The sequence below is a fragment of the Pinus tabuliformis genome, chromosome 3_1, assembly GCF_031772625.1.
Source record: "Pinus tabuliformis cultivar Carrire ecotype Pingquan chromosome 3_1, CPIR1, whole genome shotgun sequence".
In the NCBI taxonomy this organism is placed as follows: domain Eukaryota; kingdom Viridiplantae; phylum Streptophyta; class Pinopsida; order Pinales; family Pinaceae; genus Pinus; species Pinus tabuliformis.
This window is the reverse complement of record NC_142301.1, coordinates 168,825,626-168,849,739: the sequence shown is the minus strand read 5'-3', so window position 1 is coordinate 168,849,739 and position 24,114 is coordinate 168,825,626. Positions and strand designations below refer to the sequence as shown.

The 24,114-nt window shown below is 37.9% G+C and overlaps 1 protein-coding gene across 1 annotated transcript in view; it reads left to right on the top strand.

The window, feature by feature from the left end:
* The first annotated feature begins 987 nt into the window (after positions 1–987).
* LOC149186326 (protein PTST homolog 2, chloroplastic-like) overlaps positions 988–24,114 on the top strand; it is a 100,775-nt gene continuing 77,648 nt past the window's right edge. The window contains exons 1-4 of the mRNA XM_089409302.1: positions 988–1,312; positions 1,489–1,580; positions 3,387–3,532; positions 3,627–3,774. Coding sequence (XP_089265428.1) covers positions 988–1,312; positions 1,489–1,580; positions 3,387–3,532; positions 3,627–3,774 — 711 coding nt within the window. The remainder of the gene's footprint in view (positions 1,313–1,488; positions 1,581–3,386; positions 3,533–3,626; positions 3,775–24,114) is intronic.

Below are 24,114 nucleotides of genomic sequence, written 5' to 3'. Positions count from 1 at the left end.
AGAAGTTGTTAATTTACAAGCAACCCAAGTGCATCCCATTGCCAGCGAAGTTTTGCAGGCTGTAGACTATCCAGAACATGCATGAGCTGGCCCACCAACAATGTTCAATCTGCAACATGACTCTTGAAATCTCCATTTTTAAATCCGATTTCTTTGATCTTGTGAAGGAACAAATGATTTAAAAGCAACCCAAGTGCGTCCCATTGCCAGCGAAGTTTTGCAGGCTGTAGACCATCCATAAAATGAATGAGCTGGCCCACCAACAATGTTCAATCTGCAACATGACTCTTGGAATCTCCATTTTTAAATCCGATTTCTTTGATCTTGTGAAGGAACAAATGATGGCAGCTGAGAATCAATAATAGCATGCAAAAATAGTTTCCCAGGAAAGGGGTAAAAGGGCCTTTAATTTGGAATGTACATTCAACCCCTGTATTTCCAGTATGGTTGCAAATCCAGAAGGACTTGCATCACAAGCAAGGTGGCATTACAAAGCATGAGTATATCACAGGCAAACACCCCAAATTGATTCATATATATGAGGGGTAGTGAAGGCATTCACTAAGAGCATCCTTATGTTGAGAACGAGGAATAACAGGCAGCATTTCTTAGCCCCATCCTTAGTTTGTTACCTTCCTAGATAAAACTTTATATAGAATCTATCGCTGTATATTACACCCATGTTTCTTACTATTCTTAGGGATGTAATTGTTAGGAAGAATTGTCATTGATGTCAAAGGGAGAATGGGCGATTTACAAAGATGAAGAATTCCCTATATGCCTGTTTTGCCTTGAGAGGTTTGATCAACATATTAGTAGGATTCCCATCACTGTTTGTAATCATTCTGCCCACTCTTCATGTGTTTCAAAATGGATGGGTTTATCATGCCCATTCTGTAGATGTTGAGCAGCAACCCTATAAGTCAACATGTTTAGGCTGTTCAACATCTGAGAAATCATGGAGCTGTGTTATCAGTGGTTTTGTTGATGCCCTTGGAGCAGTGTTTGCAGGGCGAGGAAGATTCAACCTACAGTTCTCTGTTGTCTGCTCCTTCCATTCGATACTCTCCACCTCCTGCAGCATCTGTTATAGAGAAGATTGGAGATGTAAGCAGCCATATCCAACTTGGAAGAAGTGCATCAAATGTACTGAGGAAAGGGTACACTAGTAATGATGAACTAAAGTTCTCCCTCCCGTCCTTGTTAGACGAAACTATGGATGGGTTTGCACCCCATAAAATCCAGTTGCAAAGTAATGAAAAGTCTAGAGGACATACAAACCAGCCAACTGGCAATGCAGGACTAAACAGGCGTTATCAACTACTTTGAGAGGCATGGATTGCTAAGTGATGGGAACGCTCATGGTTGGAAAAATTTATTTCCTGCTTACTTGACATCACATCAGACCTGTTCATCATTGGCATCACAGTTGCTGGAGCTCCACGTTGAGATTCGATACCCATCTGTTGGAATTTTCAATTTAAATAGGATCCTACAATTATTCTAGTCAGCTTCAATTGACAGGTAAACTTCGAAAGCCACAAGTCGGCTCCCTCCTCCCAAAAGAACCAACGATTCAGGTAAGGTTTGAACACTATAAATTAGAAGCTCGTCTTCCCATTTGGAAATCCAATTCAGCGAAGGAAAAAAGAAGATATACAAACCTGAGGTAGAAGAAAAAATGGTTCATAACTCGTGAACCTCAGAGCTGATCAAGAGAGCAAGACGTGGATCTTTTCAGGATTTTTGGTTTAAGGTTTTCTCTGTGATTTTCGTGGCTTCTTGGGATACATTTGGGAGCAGGTCTTGGCCCCTCTTGGGAGCAGACATCAGGCCTTTTTGGATCAGGTACGGCCCTGCAACTAGAGCACATCTGGTACAGACTTCGGCCTCTGTAAAAACAAGTTTCGGACCTGTAGAAGGATTCGGGCCTGAGGAAATTTCAAGACTGTATTTTGGTCTCTTTCCTTGGACTATAAAGGTACAAGGCTCAGTCCAGAACTCGTCTTTCTGAAAGATATTTTCAGTGGTGTACCCGGGTTCTTGTGGATAGGCTTGTCACACTCCTTGACATCAGTTTTGAAGACCATCAAAGTAGTCCTTTTGCATATTTTGAAGCAGAGTTTGGAATTGTTTTTGAGCTGAGTTTGGAGATCCTTTGAGCTGCTTTGGAGAATTATTGAAGACCTCTTGGAGCAGCTTCTTGAAGCAAATTTGAACAGACATTGTAGCACTCCTTGAGCCGACATTAGAGAGGTTTATTTAAAGATTTTTCTCAGCTTTATTGTAGGAGACTTGGAGAATTGTTTGAACAGGCTTTGAGGAGTGACGAAGCTTTCATTAAAGCACACTTTGAAGTAGCTCCTGAAGCAAATTATGAAGAAGTCTATGGATTGAGACAAGCCTTGAAGTAGACCTTGTAGTTACCTTTAATAACCTTTGAAGTATTTTGGAATGACCCTGGATCAAAAACATTTGAGCAGCTGTTAGAGATCATGGAGCAGCCCTTTGGAGAGATTTGTTGAAATAGATTTTGGAGCAGTGTGTGAAGCATTGTTGGAGCTATATTGGAGACATCCTTGAAGCGTTGTTGGAGACCTCTTTCTAGACTTCTTAAAGAAGCTTTTGGAAGTTTTGAAGCAGTATTGAAGCCACCTTGAAGGATTGAAGTAAATTGACAGAGTTGGAGCCCTAGAGGATTGGAGTCCTCATAAGAGTTTGGAGCCTTGTAAGAAACCAGGTTGGAGCCTGGATTGATTTTTGAGGATTGGAGTCCTCATAAGAGGTTGGAACCTCGTTGAGATCAGGTTGGAACCTGGATTGATATTTGAGGATTGGAGTCCTCATTCAGGGTTGGAGCCTTGAAGGAGTTACAATTTTATTGTACAAGTTGGAGCCTAATTGTTTGTAAGAGGATTGGAGTCCTCATTCAGGGTTGGAGCCTTGAAGGAGTTACAATTTTATTGTACAAGTTGGAGCCTAATTGTTTGTAAGAGGATTGGAGTCCTCATGAATTTCATTAATAAATTTATTTTCTTGTTGGACATTCACGCCCCCCCCACTTCCCCTCTCAGTATTTCCAACAGTAATCACTAATCAGGCATTTTGGAAAGCTTGGAAATATGTTTATATTCTCTCTGAATAAAGATATAAAAGTTTCCTCTAAATACATTTATTTTTTTTGGTCATCTTATTTCCTCAGCAACAATGTAATTGCTACATCCACAATATAATCTGGCTATTTAACATAATTATATTGCGTGTTGTTAAATTTTGGTGGTGCTGAAGTCATTTTCATTTACGGACTGTGCATCAGCATCACTGATCCGTGATATATGCAGATATCTGTAGCTATTATTCATTAATGCCTGCTTGTGCTGTAGCAGGATAAACAGAGCTTTTTAGAAGAGTTCGAGAAAGCTTCAGATGCTCTAGAGTTCCGAGAAACTGAAATCATGAAGATGAGAGCTAAGCTTCGCTCCACCCATGCCAAGTTAGCTGCAATGGAAGGAAAGATGGCCATGGAAATTCTGTATGTTTACCTTTTTCTATGCATGAACTCCATATTATTTCTGTTGGGGTTTTCTATCACAAACATAAAATGACGATGCTTACATTCTTGATAGAGAGGTTCGCAAGGCAATAGAAGAAAAACAAAGAAAACTGGAGGAGGCACAAAAGGTTCTACGCCTTATGCGAGCTGTTCGTATTGTGTGGCCCAATTCTGCCACTGAAGTGCTCCTAGCTGGCTCATTTGATGGGTGGACAAGTCGGGTCGGTACTTCCTTTAATCCTTTAAGTTTTTAACCATACTTCTCCTTGCATCATCCTTAGTCTATTTTCTATCTGCAGCATCATATGTATTTACTCTGGCAAAAAAGAATCTTTTTATTGGCTTTGCAAAAGGTGGTGTCTGCCACCCTATTACAATGTAGCACAGAAGATGAATAAGCTGCAGTTGGCTGAGAAGCCACAGGTGAGTGGTATCTATGCAGTCACAATTGCCCAGGTCTTGCATCTGGCCTAGATCATAAACCACATAATAGCCTTCTTCCTGCCCGACTGTTAGATATAATTGTCATAATTAGGGCTTAGTCACACTTTAGACACTTAATAGAGGCTTACTTACAAACGTTATAATAAAGTAACGTAGTCATTAGTTAATAAATGTAGTCATTTAAAGATTAGGTTTTCTTCCATTACATAACTACTCTCTCTCCAACTTTCTGGTGAGATTTTGTATCACTCAATAATGAATCAATATATTCTCTCTTAGCTCATGTGCATACCTGTCTATACCTGTCTATATCTGTGCATACCTGTCTATACCTGTGCATACCTGTCTATACCTGTGCATACCTGTGCATAGCTCATGTGTGTGTAGAAACTGACATGGTATTAGATCCATGGTGAGGAGACATTGAGGAAGTGATGGAGCGTAGAGGCTGCTGTGATCAAAATGTTGGTTATAACATCCAACATAAGTGTTTCTTGTGTGTCAACAAATGTTAGTTGGAAAATTGTATGCTGGCAAATTGAAGTGAACAAGTGTTAGAAGGCATAGGACAAGTGTCTATTAGTTGTATGTGTAATATGTGGAGACAAACTACAGTATGTTTAAAAGGCACGTGGCCTTGTGGCTTGTGTGTAATTTCTCTCTTTCTGTAATAATAGAACTCTTTTTGAGTTTCAGTTCATGTAATATTCTGTTTACTTTCAATAGTTACATATGCTTGTTAGAGCCTGTTTATTTCTTCCCTCCTATTGTAGAGTCTAGAGTGGCTGGATCCTGAAAGATTCTATTAAGCACATTCTGTTGGATTGTTATCACACAAACCGGAACAAGAAAATTTGCCCAACTGTAGGCAAACCAACCCTTGTCTCAGTAGGAAGGCCTGTCCTTTCAGACTGGTACTATTCATAATTTCAGTCTTAGGGGAGTTTCCCATTTGGCTGTATTCTGCCACCTAATTAACAATCTGCATGTATTCCAAGAAGATCAGCACACTAAAGACTCACTCTCAGGCTGTCTATAAACAGTCAAGAGCAAGGGTGAGTTAATTAATCCAATTTGTTGGGATCAGATTTCAGAGATATGTATAGCAATGATAATAAATGAATAAGTACGAAAGAATGTGTGCTTTAAGTGAAAGAAATTCATACTAAATGCACATGAAAACATGTTAGCTACGAGAACAATTAAATCAACACAGCCAATGAACTTAGATAAGTACAACAAAGCATAACCGTGTCAGATCACATCTTATCCAAGAGATCATGGTGAGTGATAGGTGACAGGTTGCCATTGGTTTCCTTGCCTGCTGTGGAGGTGGTGGTCAAAGTCTGGTGGATGGAAGAGTGAAGAGAATTCTTCTCCTATAATTCTGTCTCCAGATCAAGAATTATTCAACCCTCAAATCTGTATATACAAAACTCTCAACCCTCAAAGCAAGCTCACCTTATAAGTTTTTTGGATAAGGAAAGCAGGCTTTCCAAGTAGACAAGGCTGTGCATGCCTGCTAACTGTAACCTTTCTTCTGCTTACTCCTCAGCTTGCGTTCAAGGCTTTCTTTGTGGCTGCTTTTACATCAAATTGACCTCCTCATATAACAACAAGCATATGATGACTCCCAATGGAAAGTAGGTTGCATGCCTTATTAGATAACTATCTCAAAGCATAACCATGTCAGACCACTTATTACCCAAGAGATCATGGTGAGTGATAGGTGACAGGCTGCCATTGGTTTCCTTGCCTGCAGTGGAGGTGGTGGTCAAAGCATGGTGGATGGAAGAGTGAAGAGAATTCTTCTGCTACATTACTGTTTCCAGATAAAAAATTATCCAACCCTCAGATCTGTACATACAGAACTCTCAACCCTGTTGGGATATTTTTGGAGATGATTGAGAGAATATAGGAGATGGCGGATTCCTGAGACCTCTCCTCACATGTATAAATATCTATGTTTGATAATCAAATTAGCAGAGAGTCTCATTTACATTATAGTTAAATGTTTTGCTCTGTAATTTTGCTGGTGTAATTCATCATTCCTGGTGGATGGAAGAGTGAAGAGAATTCCTCTGCTACAATACTGTCTCCAGATAAGAAATTATCCAACCCTCAGATCTGTACACACAGAACTCTCAACCCCTCAAAGGAAACCCACCCTAGAAGTTTTTTGGATTAAGGAAAGAAAGCTTGCCAAGTCAAGGCTGTGGATGCCTGCCAACTGTAACCTTTCTTCTGTTTACTCCTCCCTCAGGTTGCTTTTAAGGATTTCTTTGTAGCTTCTTTTACATCAAATTGACCTCCTCATATAACAATAAGCATAAGATGACTACCAATGGAAAGTAGGTTGCATGCCTTAGTGGGAAATCCAGATACAATTGAACTCTTCAATAAAGCAAAGCAGTGAATTCTCTGGGTCAAGGATTTTCCCAAATCCAGAAAAGCAGGCAGGTGTTTTTCTGGATGGAAAAGGAGTAAGTTCTGCTGGGGTATTCTTGGCGACCATTACACCTATACATAGCGCAGCCTTCCTCCTTTCATCACTACCAAACTGCTGTAGGAGATGACTCTAGGAATCATTCTGTTCGCATGCAAATATAGGAAGAGAGGAATAAGATTAATCTCTAATGTTTAAGAGAACGAGGACAATGGCTAATGATAATCATACAGATCAAATCATCTTGTCTGTTTGACTCCTTTTTCCTCTTCTAATCATCAGAGTCTGCTAGTATACTGGCTGTTTGCCCACTGTAGAGCTTAAAATTTCTTCAATGTCCTTCCTGTAGGTGCTGATTGGGCTGCATGCTGCTAATTTTCATCCTAGTGCTGTTTTTTTACCACTTTTCTACATAAAAACTGCCTTCAATTTCATATATTATTCTGCCATTCAAATCTGTACCCAACAGCCTACAGACCTGGCACTATTTCTCCAAATCTGAATCACTTTGACAGCTGCGTAATTGCTGATGATCAGTCTATGATTTGCAATCAATCAATGGTGCGGAGAAGAAAATCGTTCTCTCTCATGATGACTCGCTCACACACTTGTGCTCTTTGTTGTGTCTTCACCTCCATCGCTAGCCTCCATTTATAATCTTCATTGAGTCCAAATCCCTAACCCCAATCTCCCCTCTAGAAACATCTTGAATCTTCCTTCTAGAAACATCTTGAAGATCAACGGTTGAGATTATTTCTAAGTCACTTAAATAATTAAATTATTTATCCTTAGAAAATAACCCAATAGTCCACAATAATTAATTGACTTTAATTATTGTACTTTTCCTAAGTTAAACTTAGGAAAGAAGACATAAATCACTAGAAGAGGCAAATAATGTCTTCCACATGCTAAGACACCAAGCAATTGTAGAAGACCTTCCAATGCTACTCACATCAACACACACATGGTAGGTGAAGATGGAACTTCAATTGTGTTATGCTCCTTGCGCTGTAAAGTTGATAAGAAACAAATAATTACAGTCCACTTCAAGGGGGAAACTTTCTTATAGAATAAATACAATGAACAAGACAATCTTTGATGATCCTAAGACTAGGTATCCTTAGTATATATATAGGATACAAATGATACAATTATAATAAAATGGGACCACGAGGGGTTTGAGCCTACATAATAATATCTAGGGCTTAATAAGGGTTTTTTGGATTAACATGGGGCTTATATAGGGCTTAGCATGCTCCTCCCTTTCAAAGAAGTGTTGTCCTCAACACTTAACTGTTTGTGAGTGTTTCTGCATGAAACACTCATCTTGCCATGTCACTTCTTCCATTGGTAGGTTCTTCCATTTGATGAGGTACTCAATAATTCCTCGATTTCTTTGCTGCATAGCCCATTTTTCCAAAATTATCTCTGGTTCTAGTATTATTTTCCTCTTTTCATTAATCTCTGGTAGAAGTGTTTGGACTGGGATCTTACCACTGCTGAGCTTCTTAAGCAAGTGTTATGAATAACTATATAGGAAATAATGTAAAACACTGTAAATGATAATAATCATAAATAATGATTAGTTAATTAGTAATTAGGTTGAAGAGTCATGTCTAAATGAGACATGACTCTCCATAAAGAGACACCTGCTTGGTATATAAGCAAGCCTGTCACTCTCATTGTATCATTCTTATTCACACATTTAATATATAATATATGTATCCTCATGGATATCTTTATATTCCAAGTCTTTTGGAGTAATTAATCTGAAGAAGGAACTTCGTTTGCTTCAGCAAGAAACATGGAAGACTGGATGTACACATGAAGATGGAGGCAACTCCAATTTGTAGGCCATACTTACAATCCTCTGCAACACCTCGGAGATAATTTATTGTCCTTCTTTTGTTTCTTGAGGGACATTTGTTTATATGGTTGTAGTCTCACAAATACGCAATTGCCCACTTCAAATTCCCTTTCACTGCGATGTTGATCTGCTTATTGTTTCATCCTATTTTGTGCCATAACCAAGTTGTCCTTCAATAGTTTGAGAACCTCTTGTTGGTGTTGGATGTGGTCCTCTATTGTTTGAGTCTTTATAGTCCCTTTCAAGGGTGATGTGATGGATGGAGGATGATATCCATAAAGTGCCATAAATGGTGACATTTTTTATGAAGTATGGAAGGATGTTTTGTACCACCATTTTGCCAAGGGCAACCATTTGACCCATTTTGTCTGTTTATCAGATGCAAAGCAACATAGATATCCTTCTAAACATTTATTCACAATCTCAGTTTGCCCATTAGATTGAGGATGGTAAGATGCGCTGTAAGCCAATTGAGTACCCAAACAAGAAAATAAATTAGTCCAAAAATTTCCAGTGAAAATTGGATCTCTATTGTTGGAAATATGGTAGCCATGGTCGGTATTTTCATCATGTGGAAAAATATAATTTTTTGCCTCAAATAATTCAAGTTGGCCTCCTATTAATTTAGGTCGGTTGGGCCCCCAAGAGGCACCCACTCGACCCCTTTTTGAATTCTATATAAAGGAGAGCCTTCCTCCTGATTTAGCACATTGAATTTGTCTTGTCTATCTCCGATCTAGCGAATTTCAGAAGGAGAGGAGGGCTGAATTTCAGAAGAAGGGTTTGGGATTCTATTTTGTTCTTGGGTATTGGTTTGGTTATTATCTTGAAGTTGTTTCTAATGTATTGATGAATCTCTCTCTCTCTCTCTCTCTCTCTCTCATAAGGAAGAATTTTTGGGTTTTCCCCTTGTGGGTTTTGCCCTGGCCTCAGGCCTAATTTCTATGTCTCTTGTCTCATGGTTTCATGGTTATTTTCTACTGCTCTTTCATGGTTTAATAGTTGATATTTTTCTTCTATATAACTAAATGATTTTGAATGAATGCTATGTTGAATTAATGCTAACTAATCATTGGAAGTAGTTATCTTGTAGAAGAAAAATTATTTCTAGTCTGTGCCCTAGAAAATCAACATCTATCACTTACAATAAGCTTTGGTATTCCATGTAGCTTTTGGATTGTTTCCATTAATGCTTCTGTTGTAGTACTTGCTTTAAAAGGATGAGAAAGAGAGCAAAAGTGAGCATACTTTGTCATTCGATATACCACTACCATAATGACACTCTTTCCTTCAGATTTGGGTAAACCTATAGTAAAATCCATTGAAACTTCTTCCCAACGTTGGCTTGGTATGGCTAATGGCTGAAGGAGCCCTGGGGTCTTGATAGTCTCTCCTTTATTTTGTTGGCATACCACACATTCTACCACAAATTTTTGCACATTTGCTTTAAGACCTTCCCCCAAAGAAATCGTCTTTATGCTATGTTATGTCTTCAAAAGCCCTGAATGTCCTCCTATAGGAGAAGTGTGTAATTCCATTAGGACCTTCTGTTTAAGTTGAGAATTCTTACATAAGTATAAGCGATATTTATATCATAACATACTTTTTTTCCATGTAAATTATTCTACTGCATCAGTGTCCTCCTGTCGTTGTTGAATGATCTTACATTCCTTCTCATCTTCTTGCCATTCTATCCTTGCTTCTTCCACATCTTTGAACCAAAAATACATCAACAAAGAGGCTCTATATGGCCTCTAGTGTAATTTTTTTTTACGCTACAACAAATATCTATATATCATCAATATCATTTGCCTATATTGGGATCCTCATCATCAATATCGCCCTCTAATCATTAAAATAAGATAGAAGAAGCTTCAAATTTCAAATCGAGATTTCGTTTTGAGTGATGGGTACACTTTTACTAGTATCATCGTAGAGGAGTTGAGCAATCAATGCTACTAATGTCAAGCTACCTAGAGGGCTTGGTCATCTTGATTAAATGCTAATTCCATACCCTCGTACATGACAAAACCCAATGGGAATGTTGTAATCCCCCCAATCTTGAAATCCTAAAAACTGTAAAGCTTGTTGGATTTTGAGTGGGATCTAAAATTCTACTTTCTCCATATGAAATATTTCTAGATTGGATCAATATATTATTTATCATCCATCTTGATGCTTATAGAGTGGAAGAAGTGAAGGAATCAACTTACGAGACCATTTTTACATGTAAAATGTTTTTCACTTGTAATTAATTACAAATATAATTGGGGAGGTAGTTGCTCTAGGGAGGCTTTAAAAGGCACAAGAGTGCATAGAAGGGTTGGTAGATAATTGTATGAAACTTATACTTTTGGAAGTAGGAATCACATGCTGGTTTTACTTGTCCTATCATGATGGTGTGGCCTTATTTTTCATGTGTTTGAGAACGATTGAAGTATAATGCATTATGTCTTTGTTTTGTTAATTATATGGTATATTTGAAGAGATTTGTTGATTTGACACACTCATCTACTCTGATTTTTGATTTGTTATTTCAAGTTTTCATACTTTCACATAGACACTATTTGAAAGGCAAACTTGAGAAGTATTAATTAATTAAAATAAATCCTTGATGGCATATTTGATACGCGATATAATATGTTTGTGTCTCTGATTAAGTAGTTATATTTTCATATACTTGAAAGTGGTTTTCTTTAATTTTAGTTAATTTTAATTTTCTCTATTTTTCATTTTTATGATTTTCTTTATCTCTTAACATTAACTTACATTGTTCTATGAATTATCAAAGTGCCGGGTGGTGTTTTTTATAATCCTTTTTGACAAAAGATTATACTTAAATTTATTGATTAAACTCAGAAAATTAAGGTTCCATTGTAGTTATTGGTGAACTATATCAAATTTGATGAGTTTGATACACTGTGCCTTACCAAATAATTTATTTTATGACTATGAATTGAATCCTGGCTTACATTTATTGAATTTTATATCATTATAGAAGTCACATTCTGTTTTGATGAATCATACTTCCAGGGATACCCCCTTTGGTCGAAGGAAGTCAGTCTTTGACCTAAAGCGGGAAGATCAGTAGATTTTCAATGAATGCCTTAATATTGTCTTGATCACCAGAGACAGAGTGAGGGATAGCACCAAGTTTCAATTAAAGGTGTTGAGAAATCTAGAGTAGCTAGATTAGATGAGATCTCTTACTTTGATGACTTCTTGCGATGTTCTTTAACTTCAACTTGTAGAATTCATAATTAGCTTCTTCTTCACTTGATTGTTATTGTGTGCATATCATCAAACAACTACCAAAACATGAAGATCAATAGAACAAGTGGACACAAGATATAGGCTGTTAGCCAAAGCCAAAGCCTCTCCAAGAGAGGAAAACCCAAAAGAATTATTCTCTTCTTATGGAATCTTCAAATGATGAATTCCAAGACATGTAGACCCAAGACAAAGACCCCTCCAAGACCAAGTCAAGCTTCCTTGTAGATGAGCAACAAATTTTGTCCTTCCAGCAACTTTAACAACTTCGACCCCAACAACTTTCTGCAACTTCAACCCCAACAACAATTTTGTCCTTCACTGCAGGTCTGCAACTTTTTTGGCCCTTCTGCAACAACTGCAACTTCGCACATGTGGGATAGATAGGTTATTTTAGGCCTCCTTACTCCTTCACTTGGCTTGCTTCTTCTTTCTTGAATAAATAGATGATATGTCTTGTCTTTTGATTACGAATTTTGACCTTCCTTGGAGATCTGAAATTTTGTCCTATGTAGCTGTAGAAACCCTAGCTTCCTCTTCGCACATGTGAGAGATATTGACCCAAAAACTTCAAATTTTGTTGTCTTCTAGTCCTTGTCTTGTCCTTCGCTCTTCTTTCTTTCTCTTCTACTTCTTCCAGTGATTGAACTTTCTTGGATGATCTCCTTCAAATCAGGTCGACTGCTTCTTATATATAGGCTTATAAAGAGGTCAAATTACCCTTCATGAGGTCGACTTGTTCTCTTGTAGGCTGACTTGGTCTTGGAGGGACTTTTGACACAATTTTGACTCAAATAAATTTTTTTGACTTGATACAAGATGCCCAATAGGGTCTATTATATACAACAATGACTCTTTTGACTCCTTGACTCTATGACAAAACCATAGAAGCACAAAATGGGTGCTTTGACCTACAAATAAATTGACCTTGAGCATGAAACCCATGCTATAAAATAATAATAATAAATTTTCTTTCTCTTTTACATCAAATACATAAAATCAATAGTACATAGAATATTATGAAGACCGAACCTAGTTACATATTCCAACACTCCTTCTTAATGAGGGAGGTATTCATAATACATTGATTGTACATGGACATTCTCATATTGAAGAATCCTCATAAGAAGAGTTGGATTGGTAAGCCATCTCATAAGCTATCTTTCCAACTTATATCAGTGCATCTCTTCATATCAACCAACGTTGTCATATAGCAAGGACTTGACTAATAGCTCTATCTCTCCACTAGATTAGAGCTCAATGCTGGGGAGACAATGATTTATAGACACCTACATCATTGTCTTTCAAGGCACATACCCCATTCCGATGTTCACAAGATATGTCCTTTTAGGACCATTTCCTTCTTGGATTTACCCATCCTCAAGGAATCTCCTCTTCGTCTACTCTTACCTATTGGATGCCCTACCTCATCCTGAAGGAGTATTGGTATTGGTCTCAGATGCTTATCCAATCCTCCATTCTTTATACATGATGTGAAGAGAAGAATTATGTGTCTATCTCTCCTTCTCAACTAGGGAGGATCTACTCATTCCTTTACATGAAAGGAATATCCCCAAGCTCCCTCTTAACTAGGGACTTGCTTTTCAACAAAAAAAATGTATTCTTCTGTGAGATCACAGTACTCTTAGGGGCTTGTAGGGCTCCTCTTTTCTGCATCATCATGTCATGAATAAATTTCAACTTCTACATCAGGGAGCTATCTTCTTTCGCAACTTCTTTGTAGGGCTTCGACCATCTTTCTACATCACTACCCTTCAACGAGACATAGTGTTGAACCAATTAATGCTAGACATGTCATCCTTCATTTCATCGGAAAGTGACCTTCTTTGTCATCATTTGGCTATCCTTCATACTGCTACCTATTCCAAGTCATGTTTTTCTCATAATAATTCATTCAATACTAATTGTAGGTGAATTTTGACAACCTTTTGTTGGTATCCCTGTTTCAATCCAACCAGATGCTTTCTTTCAAAAATCAAAAGTGAATATCAAACCAAAAATTCCGTGTTTATTATGGCCTTTCGTCATAACATCTACTTCTTGTCAGGCCAGGCAGTGACTCTCCAAAGGCAGAAAAAACTGATTCGTCTGATTATTCCATAGGGAGGTTATTGTTAAATACATTAGGAATGATTGTTCAGTTCATCTTTTGATGACTGTTCACATTCCTGATTTATTTATTTACAAATTCCCCAATCATGAAGATTAGGTGTCAACATTCCCCCCCCTTAATCTGAAGGGATGTTGGTGAGTCCAAGCATCATTCTGAATCGTTCAAGCTTTTCCTTTCCAAGTACTTTGGTCAAGATGTCTGCAATTTGCTCATTTGTGGAACAATGACGGAGATGGATTGTTTTGGCCTCAACATGATGTCGAATCAGATGATATTTAGTATTGATATGCTTTGTTCGATCATGGAACTTTGGATTCTTGGCCAACTTTATTGCAGAGGTGTTATCAATCATGAGTGGAGTTGATTGTACTTGTTTTACCTGCAAATCTTCAAGAATTTTCCTGAGCCACACAATTTCTTTCGTTGCTTCAGCTGCTGCCACGTATTCTGCTTCAGTTGTGGAATTTGCTGGAACTGATTGTTTGCGTGATCTCCAGGAGACAGCTCCTGATCCAAGACTCATAGCATATCCTGAAGTAGATACCCCAGTTTCTTTGTCTCCATCGAAGTCTGAATCAGAGTATCCAATCAAGCTGAAGTCGTCCACCCGTGTATACTTGATTCCAAGGTCTTGAGTTCCCTTCAAGTACCTTAAAACTCTTTTTGCAACAGACCAATGTCCCTCACAAGGCTTTTGCATGAACCTGGAGAGGATTCCAACAGTAAATGAAATGTTTGGTCTGGTAGTAGTGGGGTAGATGAGACTTCCTACAAGCTGTCTATACTTTGTTGCATCCTAAAATTCCTTTCCTTCAATAGATGTGAGCTTTAAGTTTTGTTCCATTGGAGTAGAAAGAGGGTTGCACTCTGTCATGCCAAATCTGTTTAACAAATCTCCAATGTATTTCTTTTGAGAAAGAAATATGGATTTTGGATGTTGGGTTACTTCAATGCCAAGATAGTAATGAACATAGCCCAAATCAGTCATTTCAAAACTTTTCCCCAATTCCTTCTTTATGGATGCAATGCAGCTTTCATTGTTCCTTGTCATTAAAAGATCATCTACATATACCACAAGATACACAACTGTTTTGCCAACTTTCTTGACAAATAAAGTTGCATCATCAAGATCAAAATGATTGAAGTTGAGTTTCAGAAGATGCTCAGTTAGTTTTTCATACCAGGCTCGCGGTGCTTGTTTGAGGCCATACAAGGACTTCACAAGTTTGCATACTTTATGTTCATGTCCTTTCACAACAAATCCTTCAGGCTGGGACATAAAAACATTCTCTTTTAGATCTCCATTCAAGAATGCAGTTTTTACATCCATTTGATGGACTTTCCAACCGTTCTGAGCTGCTAGTGCAAGGAGTGTCCGGATGGTGGCCCATTTTGCTGTGGGGGCAAAAGTTTCCTCATAATCGACCCCTTCCTTCTGTGCAAAACCTTTTGCCACAAGCGTAGCTTTGTGCTTGTCAAGTGAGCCATCAGCTTTGTACTTGTTCTTGTAGACCCACTTGTAGCCAATTGGTTTGGTTCCAAATGGAGGATCAACCAGCTTCCAAGTGCCATTCTTTATGAGGGCATCATACTCCTTTTGCATCGCTTCTTTCCATTCATCATGAGAAGCAACTTCTTTGAAGGAATTTGGTTCAAAATCTGTAGACAAGTTCAATTCACAATCATAAGTAACATCCATATCAACAGGTGAATTAGAGTCATCTACATCACCTCCATTTTGTCAGTTTGAATTTCTGGTTCCTGTTTTTCCAATTTCATCAGGATGAACACTTTCAAGTGTCTTTGTCAGCCACTTTGGGGGACCTTTCTGAGATGGTCCAGGCTGCTCTGTTGATTGAGTTGGGACTAAATCAAGATTGAGTCTCCCAATTCTATCAATTACATCACTTAAAGCATCATCCGTTGTTGGAGTTTCATGCAGAGGAGATTGTTCTTCAGAAGAAGATTCCACCTGTTGATCTAGTATAGGAATCCCCCCTTCAAGATGTGGAATTTGATTATCAAATTCTTGAAATGATTTTGTTTTTGCGAATCTATCCAAGCGATCAAGTTGCCGCTCAACAACATTGTCAGATTTGGATGATTCAAGAAAAATGACATCTCTAGATACAACAAACTTTTTATTTGCTTCATCATAGAGGTGGTATGCTTTAGAGGTGTTTGAATACCCCAGGAAGATACACTTACGACTTCTAGCACCAAGTTTGTTTCTATGTACCTTTGGTATCAAAGCATAACAGGTGGAACCAAAGATCCTGAGATGTTTTACCGAAGGAACATGTCCATACCACAATTCATAAGGAGTCTTGTTTCTTATAGCATTAGATGGACATCTATTCTTTATATATGCAGCACATAGAACAACATCAGCCCAAAACATTATCTTTACATTTTTCAAGAAAAGCATGGATCGTACCATATTCAAGATTGTTCTATTCATTCTTTCAGCTACACCATTCTGTTGGTGATTATAAGGCACAGTTGTTTGATGTTTGATCCCATGTTGGTGAAGATAGTTTTCAAATTCATTTGATGTATATTCTTTTCCATTATCAGTGCGAATAGACCCAATACGAGATTGTACATCATTTTCAATCCATTTATGGAAATTCTTGAATGTTTGAAAAGCATCAGATGTGTTCTTCAATAAATAAACCCAACACATTCTGGTGTAATCATCAATAAATGTCATGATATATTTATTTCCATTTGCAGAAGGAATAGGCATTGGACCACATAAATCTGAATGAATGAGTTCAAGCTTCCTATGTGCTCTTGAATGTGAATCATGAAAAGATTGTTTGCTATGCTTTCCTAGAATGCAAGCATCACATTGCTTATGTTTCCTAGGAATTGTAGGCAAACCAGCAACACCTTTTTTCTTCAATAAGCGGAGACTGTCATATTTTAAATGTCCAAATCTAGCATGCCATAATAAACTTGATGGAAGTGTACCTTCTTCATGATGAGAAATATATGAGAAATGTTGTGCATGAGCAAAGGTTCCTTGCAGTTTGAGAAGTCTTTCTTCTTCTATTCCCCTCATGACAAGTGAGTGGTCAGATTCTTTTCTTACCTCAAGCTTGCCATCAAACATATGAATGGAGTGACCTTGCTGGCGGATGTGGACCAAGGACAACAAGTTTCTCTTGAGCTGTGGGAGATATAGAACATGATCCAGAAGAAAGTCTGGAAGACCAGGCAGTTTAAGCCTGATTGTGCCAAGCCCTGATGGCTTGATTTTTGACTGATCTGCAAAGTATACTGCTCCATCAACATTGTCAGTGAAATCTTCAAAAAAATCTTTTCAATGAGTCATGTGACAGGTTGCTCCCGAATCAAGCAACCAATCATTTTTTGAAGAGGCAAGTGAAGCATTAAACAATTCTTCATTTACTCCAATGTTACATTGTGCCTCAATATAGTGAGCGGATTCAGGTGCTTTACCTTTGTCTGTATCATCAGTTTTACCTTTCTGTTGGTTTCTTTTCTGCTCAATTTTGTCCCATGGTAGCTTGCATGTAAAAGCATCATGTGATCCATTTCGTTTGCAGCGAATGCAATGCAGATCTGCCTTTTCTCCTTGAGAATGTCTGCCGCCCCTGCCTCTGAAGTATCTTCCTCTTCCTCTGCGTCCACCTCTTCCTCTTGTAGAATCTTGAGCAGGATGCTTTTCTTTATGAGCAAGGCAAACAATCTCTTCAGAAGATTCAGGGACTGTCTTCTTTCCAAAGGCTTTCTCTCTTTCAACAAACTTTTTCACAAGAGAGTCAAAGGTTATATCTTTAAGATTTCCATTTGTTTGTAAAGACTCAAGATAATTGGAGTAAGTAGGATAGAGTGCCTTGAGAAAAGCAATAAGAGGGATATCCAACTCAACCTTAGTGGATTTGATATCATGCATTTTAGATTTTACTTCAGATGCAAGAGCAAGATGATCATTATTTTTCAGTTCAAGAGTGAAGAGTTTAATCATGAGCTGAACAACTTCAAGTGCAGAATGTGAGTCATAGAGTTCTTTCAGCTTTTGTAAGGCTTCAAAGGCAGTTGAATATGATGAAATATGGCGACTCACCTCTTCATTTACAGATGTTGCGATTAATGCATAAGCTTTGTTGTTTTTGTTTTCCCATATGACGAGTTCTTTCTCTGAGGTAGGCTGTACTGGGTCATTGTCTCCTTCTCCGACACACACTCCTTTCCACAACTCATTGAAGATGAGGGTGTGTTTTATCATCCGGGACCATTCAGGATAGTTCTCCTTGCCAATGAGAACTATTCCTACCATAGAGATGATTGAATGCATTCTGTAAAAAATACTTCTGCTGATAAAAAAAAACTTCTGCTGATAAAAAACTTCTGCTGGTAAAAAAAAACTTCTGCTGATATACAGTGAAATTGTACTCAAAAGGGCAACAGATTTCAAATTCTTTGTGCACTAAGTTTTCTTCAAATGTCTCCAAAATTTATAAAATATCCTCCCCTTTCCATATCACCTCCCCTTTTATTTTCTTTTAAGCAAGAAAACCATTCAATATATATATATATATACTCTGGACCACAAACTTGGACAATATATATATATACACCCACAGTGCTCAGCGTTAATACTCACAGTGTTTTCCCCGGATGCGCTCAGCTTTAATACACATTCAATACTCGAATATAGTGAGCGGATTCAGCTTTAAAACGACGTTAATAATGCAAACGCATTCAAGCATTCAAACATTAATAATGCAAAGGCATTCAAACGTTAATACGACTGCGCATTCAATAAAACGATAATACCACTGCGCATTCAATATTCAAACGTTAATACCACGTATTTAGAGTAGACTATCACTATCCACAAATCAGAGATGAGCGCAGAATAAATCGTAGCTGACAGTGCAGAAGAATGCCTTAAGATGCTCGGGCGCCGTTGCCGTAATGTCTGAAACTTGGTTTCATCGTCGTCAGCAGTACAACAGTAATTTTTCAGTCGATACAACTGCAGACCCGGATTCGGTGTCGTGTTATTTGCAGAGAATTGATGAAGACAACAGTATATTGTTGAGGGAGGAGGAGGTTGACAAATTGGCGGATGCTTTCATAGCCAAATTTCATGAACAGATGAAATTGGAAAAGCAGCAGTCGTACAGAAATTATGAAGAGATGCTTGCCCGGAGCATTTGCCTATCTGGAATTGCAATAGGAACGGGCACCCTCCTCTACGTTTAAAGCATAGAAGGCTTGTTGTATCTGCTGTAAACCAAAAATCAGATGACGAAAAGAACACCGAGGAGGCCGAGAAGACGACTAGTTTTCCCTTGATAAAATTCCATTGAAAACATTCTGCGCCCTTGGCTTCTCTTCAGAGCGCCCTCCGCGATGTTTTCGTTAGCTGCAAAGCCAACGGACACTTTCACCACGAATATTCCAATGAGCATTCAACAGGAAATGGATAGCAGATGAGTTTGCAGCAGAGGCAGCGGTGGAAAGGTAGCGCGTTATGGACAGAGGTGAGTTTGCAACGGAACCAGCTCACCAGAATCCGGCAGGTCGAACAGTCGCAGCATGTCAGAGAGCAGAACAGTCAGATAGGACAGAGTAATCAGGTGAATGCAATGCAATGGAGGCAGAGCAGCGCTCAGGACAGAGGCAGTGGCAAAAATGAAGGGAGTTACAACTATTTTTAGGACTGGCTCTGATACCATGTCAGGCCAGGCAGTAACTCTCCAAAGGCAGAAAAAACTGATTCGTCTGATTATTCCATAGGTAGGTTATTGTTATATACATTAGGAGTGATTGTTCAGTTCATCTTCTGATGACTGTTCACGTTCCTGATTTATTTATTTACAAATTCCCCAATCATAAAGATTAGGTGTCAACACTTCTGCATCATCAACATCCTTTTCTATATAAATCCATATCTAAGGATTCCATTAACTAAGTTCTCCTTCTTCATCATACTTGTTAGAGTCTTCATAATTTCTTCATGGAGATGTCATAGCCAATCCATACTATCTCTGTACCTATAGACACATCTTCACGAACTCTCTTTTAACTTCTTCACATACTGCTTCCTCGGGATATCTATACATAACTCTGCTTGCGTAAAGACAATTGTTGTCCACCACCTCATATGAGGTCATATGATGTCATAATGTAGAAGAGTTCAAGGCATATTGTTTGATGCCTTCATGTGTCATTCATAAGGAAGAGTTCCTTCTTCTTCATTCATGCTCATGAGATAGAACATTCTAACCATTCTATTTGCAATTAAGTGATGACATGACTTTTATTTATTTATTAAAAGTTACCAAATATATGTGTTGACCACTACGTGTCAACTTCCCATGGCAAGTACCCCCCCTTTTCTTCGCAAAAGGGATAGCGCTTGATTGACATGTCCGTGCCATTTGACAGTCATTGTCGACTTGATCATATTATGTTGTAAACCCAGTCTGCATGTGTGAATTGTAAATAATCTTAGCAAATATGAGTCATGTATGTAAATTGCCTAGGTGGACCTAATTTTCTAGTGATAATCTACATTCTGGAAGGTTTTTTGTCTCGCTGATCCATGATCGGCAGAGTTTTCCTTCAGCCTAACCCCAAAGCCGGAATGAATTTTGTCATTAGAATCTTAGGAGAATCCTAGTGTGTTAATTTGCTAGATTATAGTTGTGTCGCAGAATTGGGTGGTTTATGAGGGTCTATGTCAAATGGGTTTTCCCCCTTGAGATGTAAAGTTGTAAAAGTCATGATGTAAAGTGTCTTGAGGGTTAGAAAATGTTTTAATCCCCTCATAAGTCCTAAGTCCGAGGTCCTAGGTGATTTTTTCAAAGGCTAAGTTCGAGGATCCATTTAAAAATAAATTAAAAAATTAAAACATTGAAAAAATAATAAAAAAAAAATTAAATAAAATAAAAACTTAAAAAATAATAAAATAATAATATTTTGAGTAAATAAATGCAAAATTTCAATTTTTTAATGCATTAAAAATTCGACAGATGAGATTAAGAGATATCTTGATCCTCATCGACGGTCGAGATCATTTTGATGTGGATCACTCAAACTAGCTGTTGGGAATTTTTCCTTTAAATAGGGTGCTAGGGGTCATTTGAGATCATTCGATCTGTGAGTTTTGTGCTGAAGAAAGCTCTCCTGTAAACTTTTTCTGGTGCTAATAAAGAAAGACTTTGGGGTTGAAATCTTGCTGGTGTTACTCTCTTGAAGTGTTGTGAGCTGTTTTATTTTCTGCATATTTTCATTTTCAACCATTAGTAACAACTTATTGTAGAGTATTGCTGAACATAGGTATCTTGTTCACTTGCTAGGGTTTGAATGGTATTAGAATTTCTGAAATAATGGCAGGTATCTCCATTGCATCTGAGATCTAGTACTGTTTTTCTCTCTTTATTGATGGTTGAAGTGAGCTGTGCAGGAAACCCTTATTGAAGAAGATCAGTGGGCGTTTGGGGAAGTTCTCGGCTGAACCAACCAACTCCCGCAAGCATTCTCTTGCAGAGCCCAGCCAGTTTCGATCCTGGGTTTATCATTTAAGTTTGTTTTTCTGAATTGCATGAGAGATTTCTGAAGTTTTTCATAGTAAATCTGGAATTTTGATAATATTACTGCTGATTATTGATAAATCTGGCTGTTTAAGAGTCAAAAGTTGTAAATGCTGTTTAGCTGATCTAGGGTTTTAATTTTGTTTTATGCACATATCATTTTTGGGCTTTCTTTTCTTTTGCAGGATTACAAGTTCAAGTTTTGAGAAATTTTCAGGGTTTTATCAGGCAAATTTGGAGCAGGGAATTTCAAATATTGATTTTGTGGAGAGCTTCAATGGTTTTTCTGGGCAATCTGGGCAATCCGTTCCATCTCCATGTTGCTGCCTACTCAGAATCGAATCCTCATGCATCAAACCTCCACCATTCCTCACGCACAGCAAGATAAAAAAAAACTCAAAACACCCACAAAAAATCGATTTTTTCCTTGCGTCCTCCATTATCTGCTGCTCCTCACATAAGTGTAGCCTCATCCGCTGCCTGCCCCTCGCTCCACCATCGACTTCTCACATCTGCAAATAAAAATATAAAACCCATTGTCCATGCGTTAAGCTCTCCTCGAAATTTTGCTAACGAAGCCTGCGTGTAAACCCTGCAAATCCCCTGCGTACTCATCTCCTCCTGCGCTGTCTGCCATCAAACCCGTTCAGAAACCCACAGCCTTTGCTCCAGCTTCTCACCGCACGCAGTCATTCCGCGTAACCTGCATAACACGATAAACAAGTATCGATTCCCCTCCTCGGCTTCTTGGAAGAAGATCTGCTCCAGCAATCTCCAACGTCGCTAACGTGCAGCAAAGCGGTAAATTGATTTCATTGTTTTTTTTTAAATACGCAAGAATCACGTTGGATAAACGTTCGTATGGTAAGATAACGATAGCTTAGGTTTCGATTTTCATTTTTTCTTTGTGATATGGTTAGGGATTAGCATAGATTTTTTTTTTTTTCAATTGGTTTTGGCTTTATAAAAATTAAAATAAAATTGCGATTTGCTTTTAGATTTTTAGATTTTGATATATATTGAATTTCATTTTTTCCTTTTTACTTAGGTTATATATGTATCTATATTTTAGGTTTGAAATTTTTTGATTAGCTTTTGATATTAGAATTAGATGCCTTTAGGGTTAGCTTAGTTTGTAAAGGCTCTAGATTATTTTTGGATTTAGTTTTAGGTTTACACCATTTTAACTTTAACTTTTGTTTTAAAAAAAATATAAAAAATTACAAAATCATAAAGTTATAAAACTTTAATTTTTTTTTCTTTTCTTAGAGTTTAGGTTTTGAATTATTTTAGTTTAGATTTAATTTTGTTAGAAGTTAAAGGTTCCCTTTTTAGTTTAGTTCAATTTTTGGATTTAAAGTTCATTTTCATTTGAAAAAAAAAAAATATTTCTGGAAATTCTTTGCGAGTCTTGGCTCAGGAATTTGCTATGTTTTATCTTTTCTGCTGAGGCTAAAATTTTGATGCCGGAATTAATGTTTAACATGCTTTAATGTTCATTTGAAGATTAACTATATGAATGTGATCTCTGGTTAGCATTTTATGCGCTTTATTTTTTGAAATTTTAATTGCTGCATTTATTGATTATCTCACATTTGGTAAAAAGTTAAGCTTTGTTTGATGGTAAATGATTGTCGATGAGCTCGTATCTTTGCAGCATTTGATAAATAACCGTTTCATCATTCATTTCATAAGGCACTGGTCTATTAACTTAATAAAAATCAATTTAGTGCTTGTTCCTCCGTGTCTCCCAACCCAACTGGTTCAAAGTTGGTCATCCATTTTCCTATAGGGTCTACCCCCCTTAGCCGCGGGAGACAGGCTTAAACGAAGAGATCGGGGATCAGGGTGACAGCCCCTGGTCTGAGCGTTGTCGTGACAATTCGTGCGACAACATTTTTTGGCGCTGTTGCCGGGGACAGAGTTTTTCTGTCCTTGGTTCTTTCATTTCGAGCTTTTTCGTGTTTGACTTCTTGTCCAGGTGGCGACCCCACTTCATATATTATCTTCAAGAGTGTATACTAGAAGACATCCAAGCAGTCTGTGCAATCCTGCTCCTGATCCTGAAAAGGCTCTCAGGGTATGATTACACAAACTCTCTTCTCGTACACTTCTTGTTAACCTTGGACAAGAAGCCCTCTCTGATATCCATTTGCTTTTTACTAGACTAGTTGGGCACGACATCATGGATATGTATGCCCCTTGCAATTTTTCTAACATTCCAGGGTATCCCAATGCTCTTCCATCAGTTGGGATAGATAAGTTGCCTAGCTTTCAGGGAGATAATGCGATTAGTGCAAATTCGCATCTGAGAGATTTTAGTATATGGATGGCTAAGTACGCAAGGTCTCCTGATTTCGATCATGAAGATGTTAGAATGACTCTTTTTATTTTAACCTTGGGGGGCGATGCTCATGAATGGTTTACTGAAAAGCCTCAGAATTCATTTGATTCCTTAGAATCGATCATTAATGCATTTAAAGAAAAATATGGAGATAAGAGAGAAGGAAGACACCTCGTAAAAGCTATTAGCATAATAAAAAAGAGAGAGAATGAAACTATTGAAGAATTTAATAAAAGTTTTAATGGTATTGTTAGAGAATTACCTCAAGACTATAAACCTACAGATAAATCTCTCCAAGATTTTTACATTGATGCCTTTAGTCCTGAGCCATCTTATGAATTAAGGCGTGCTAGGCTTAATGATTATAGAGATTGCCAAGCCTTGGCTATAGAGCTTGAAAAGGACAAGGCAACATCTGGGAAGTCTGAGATCCCAGGTTTTGATAGGGCTGCTACGAAACTAAAGGAACCTAAAGGAAA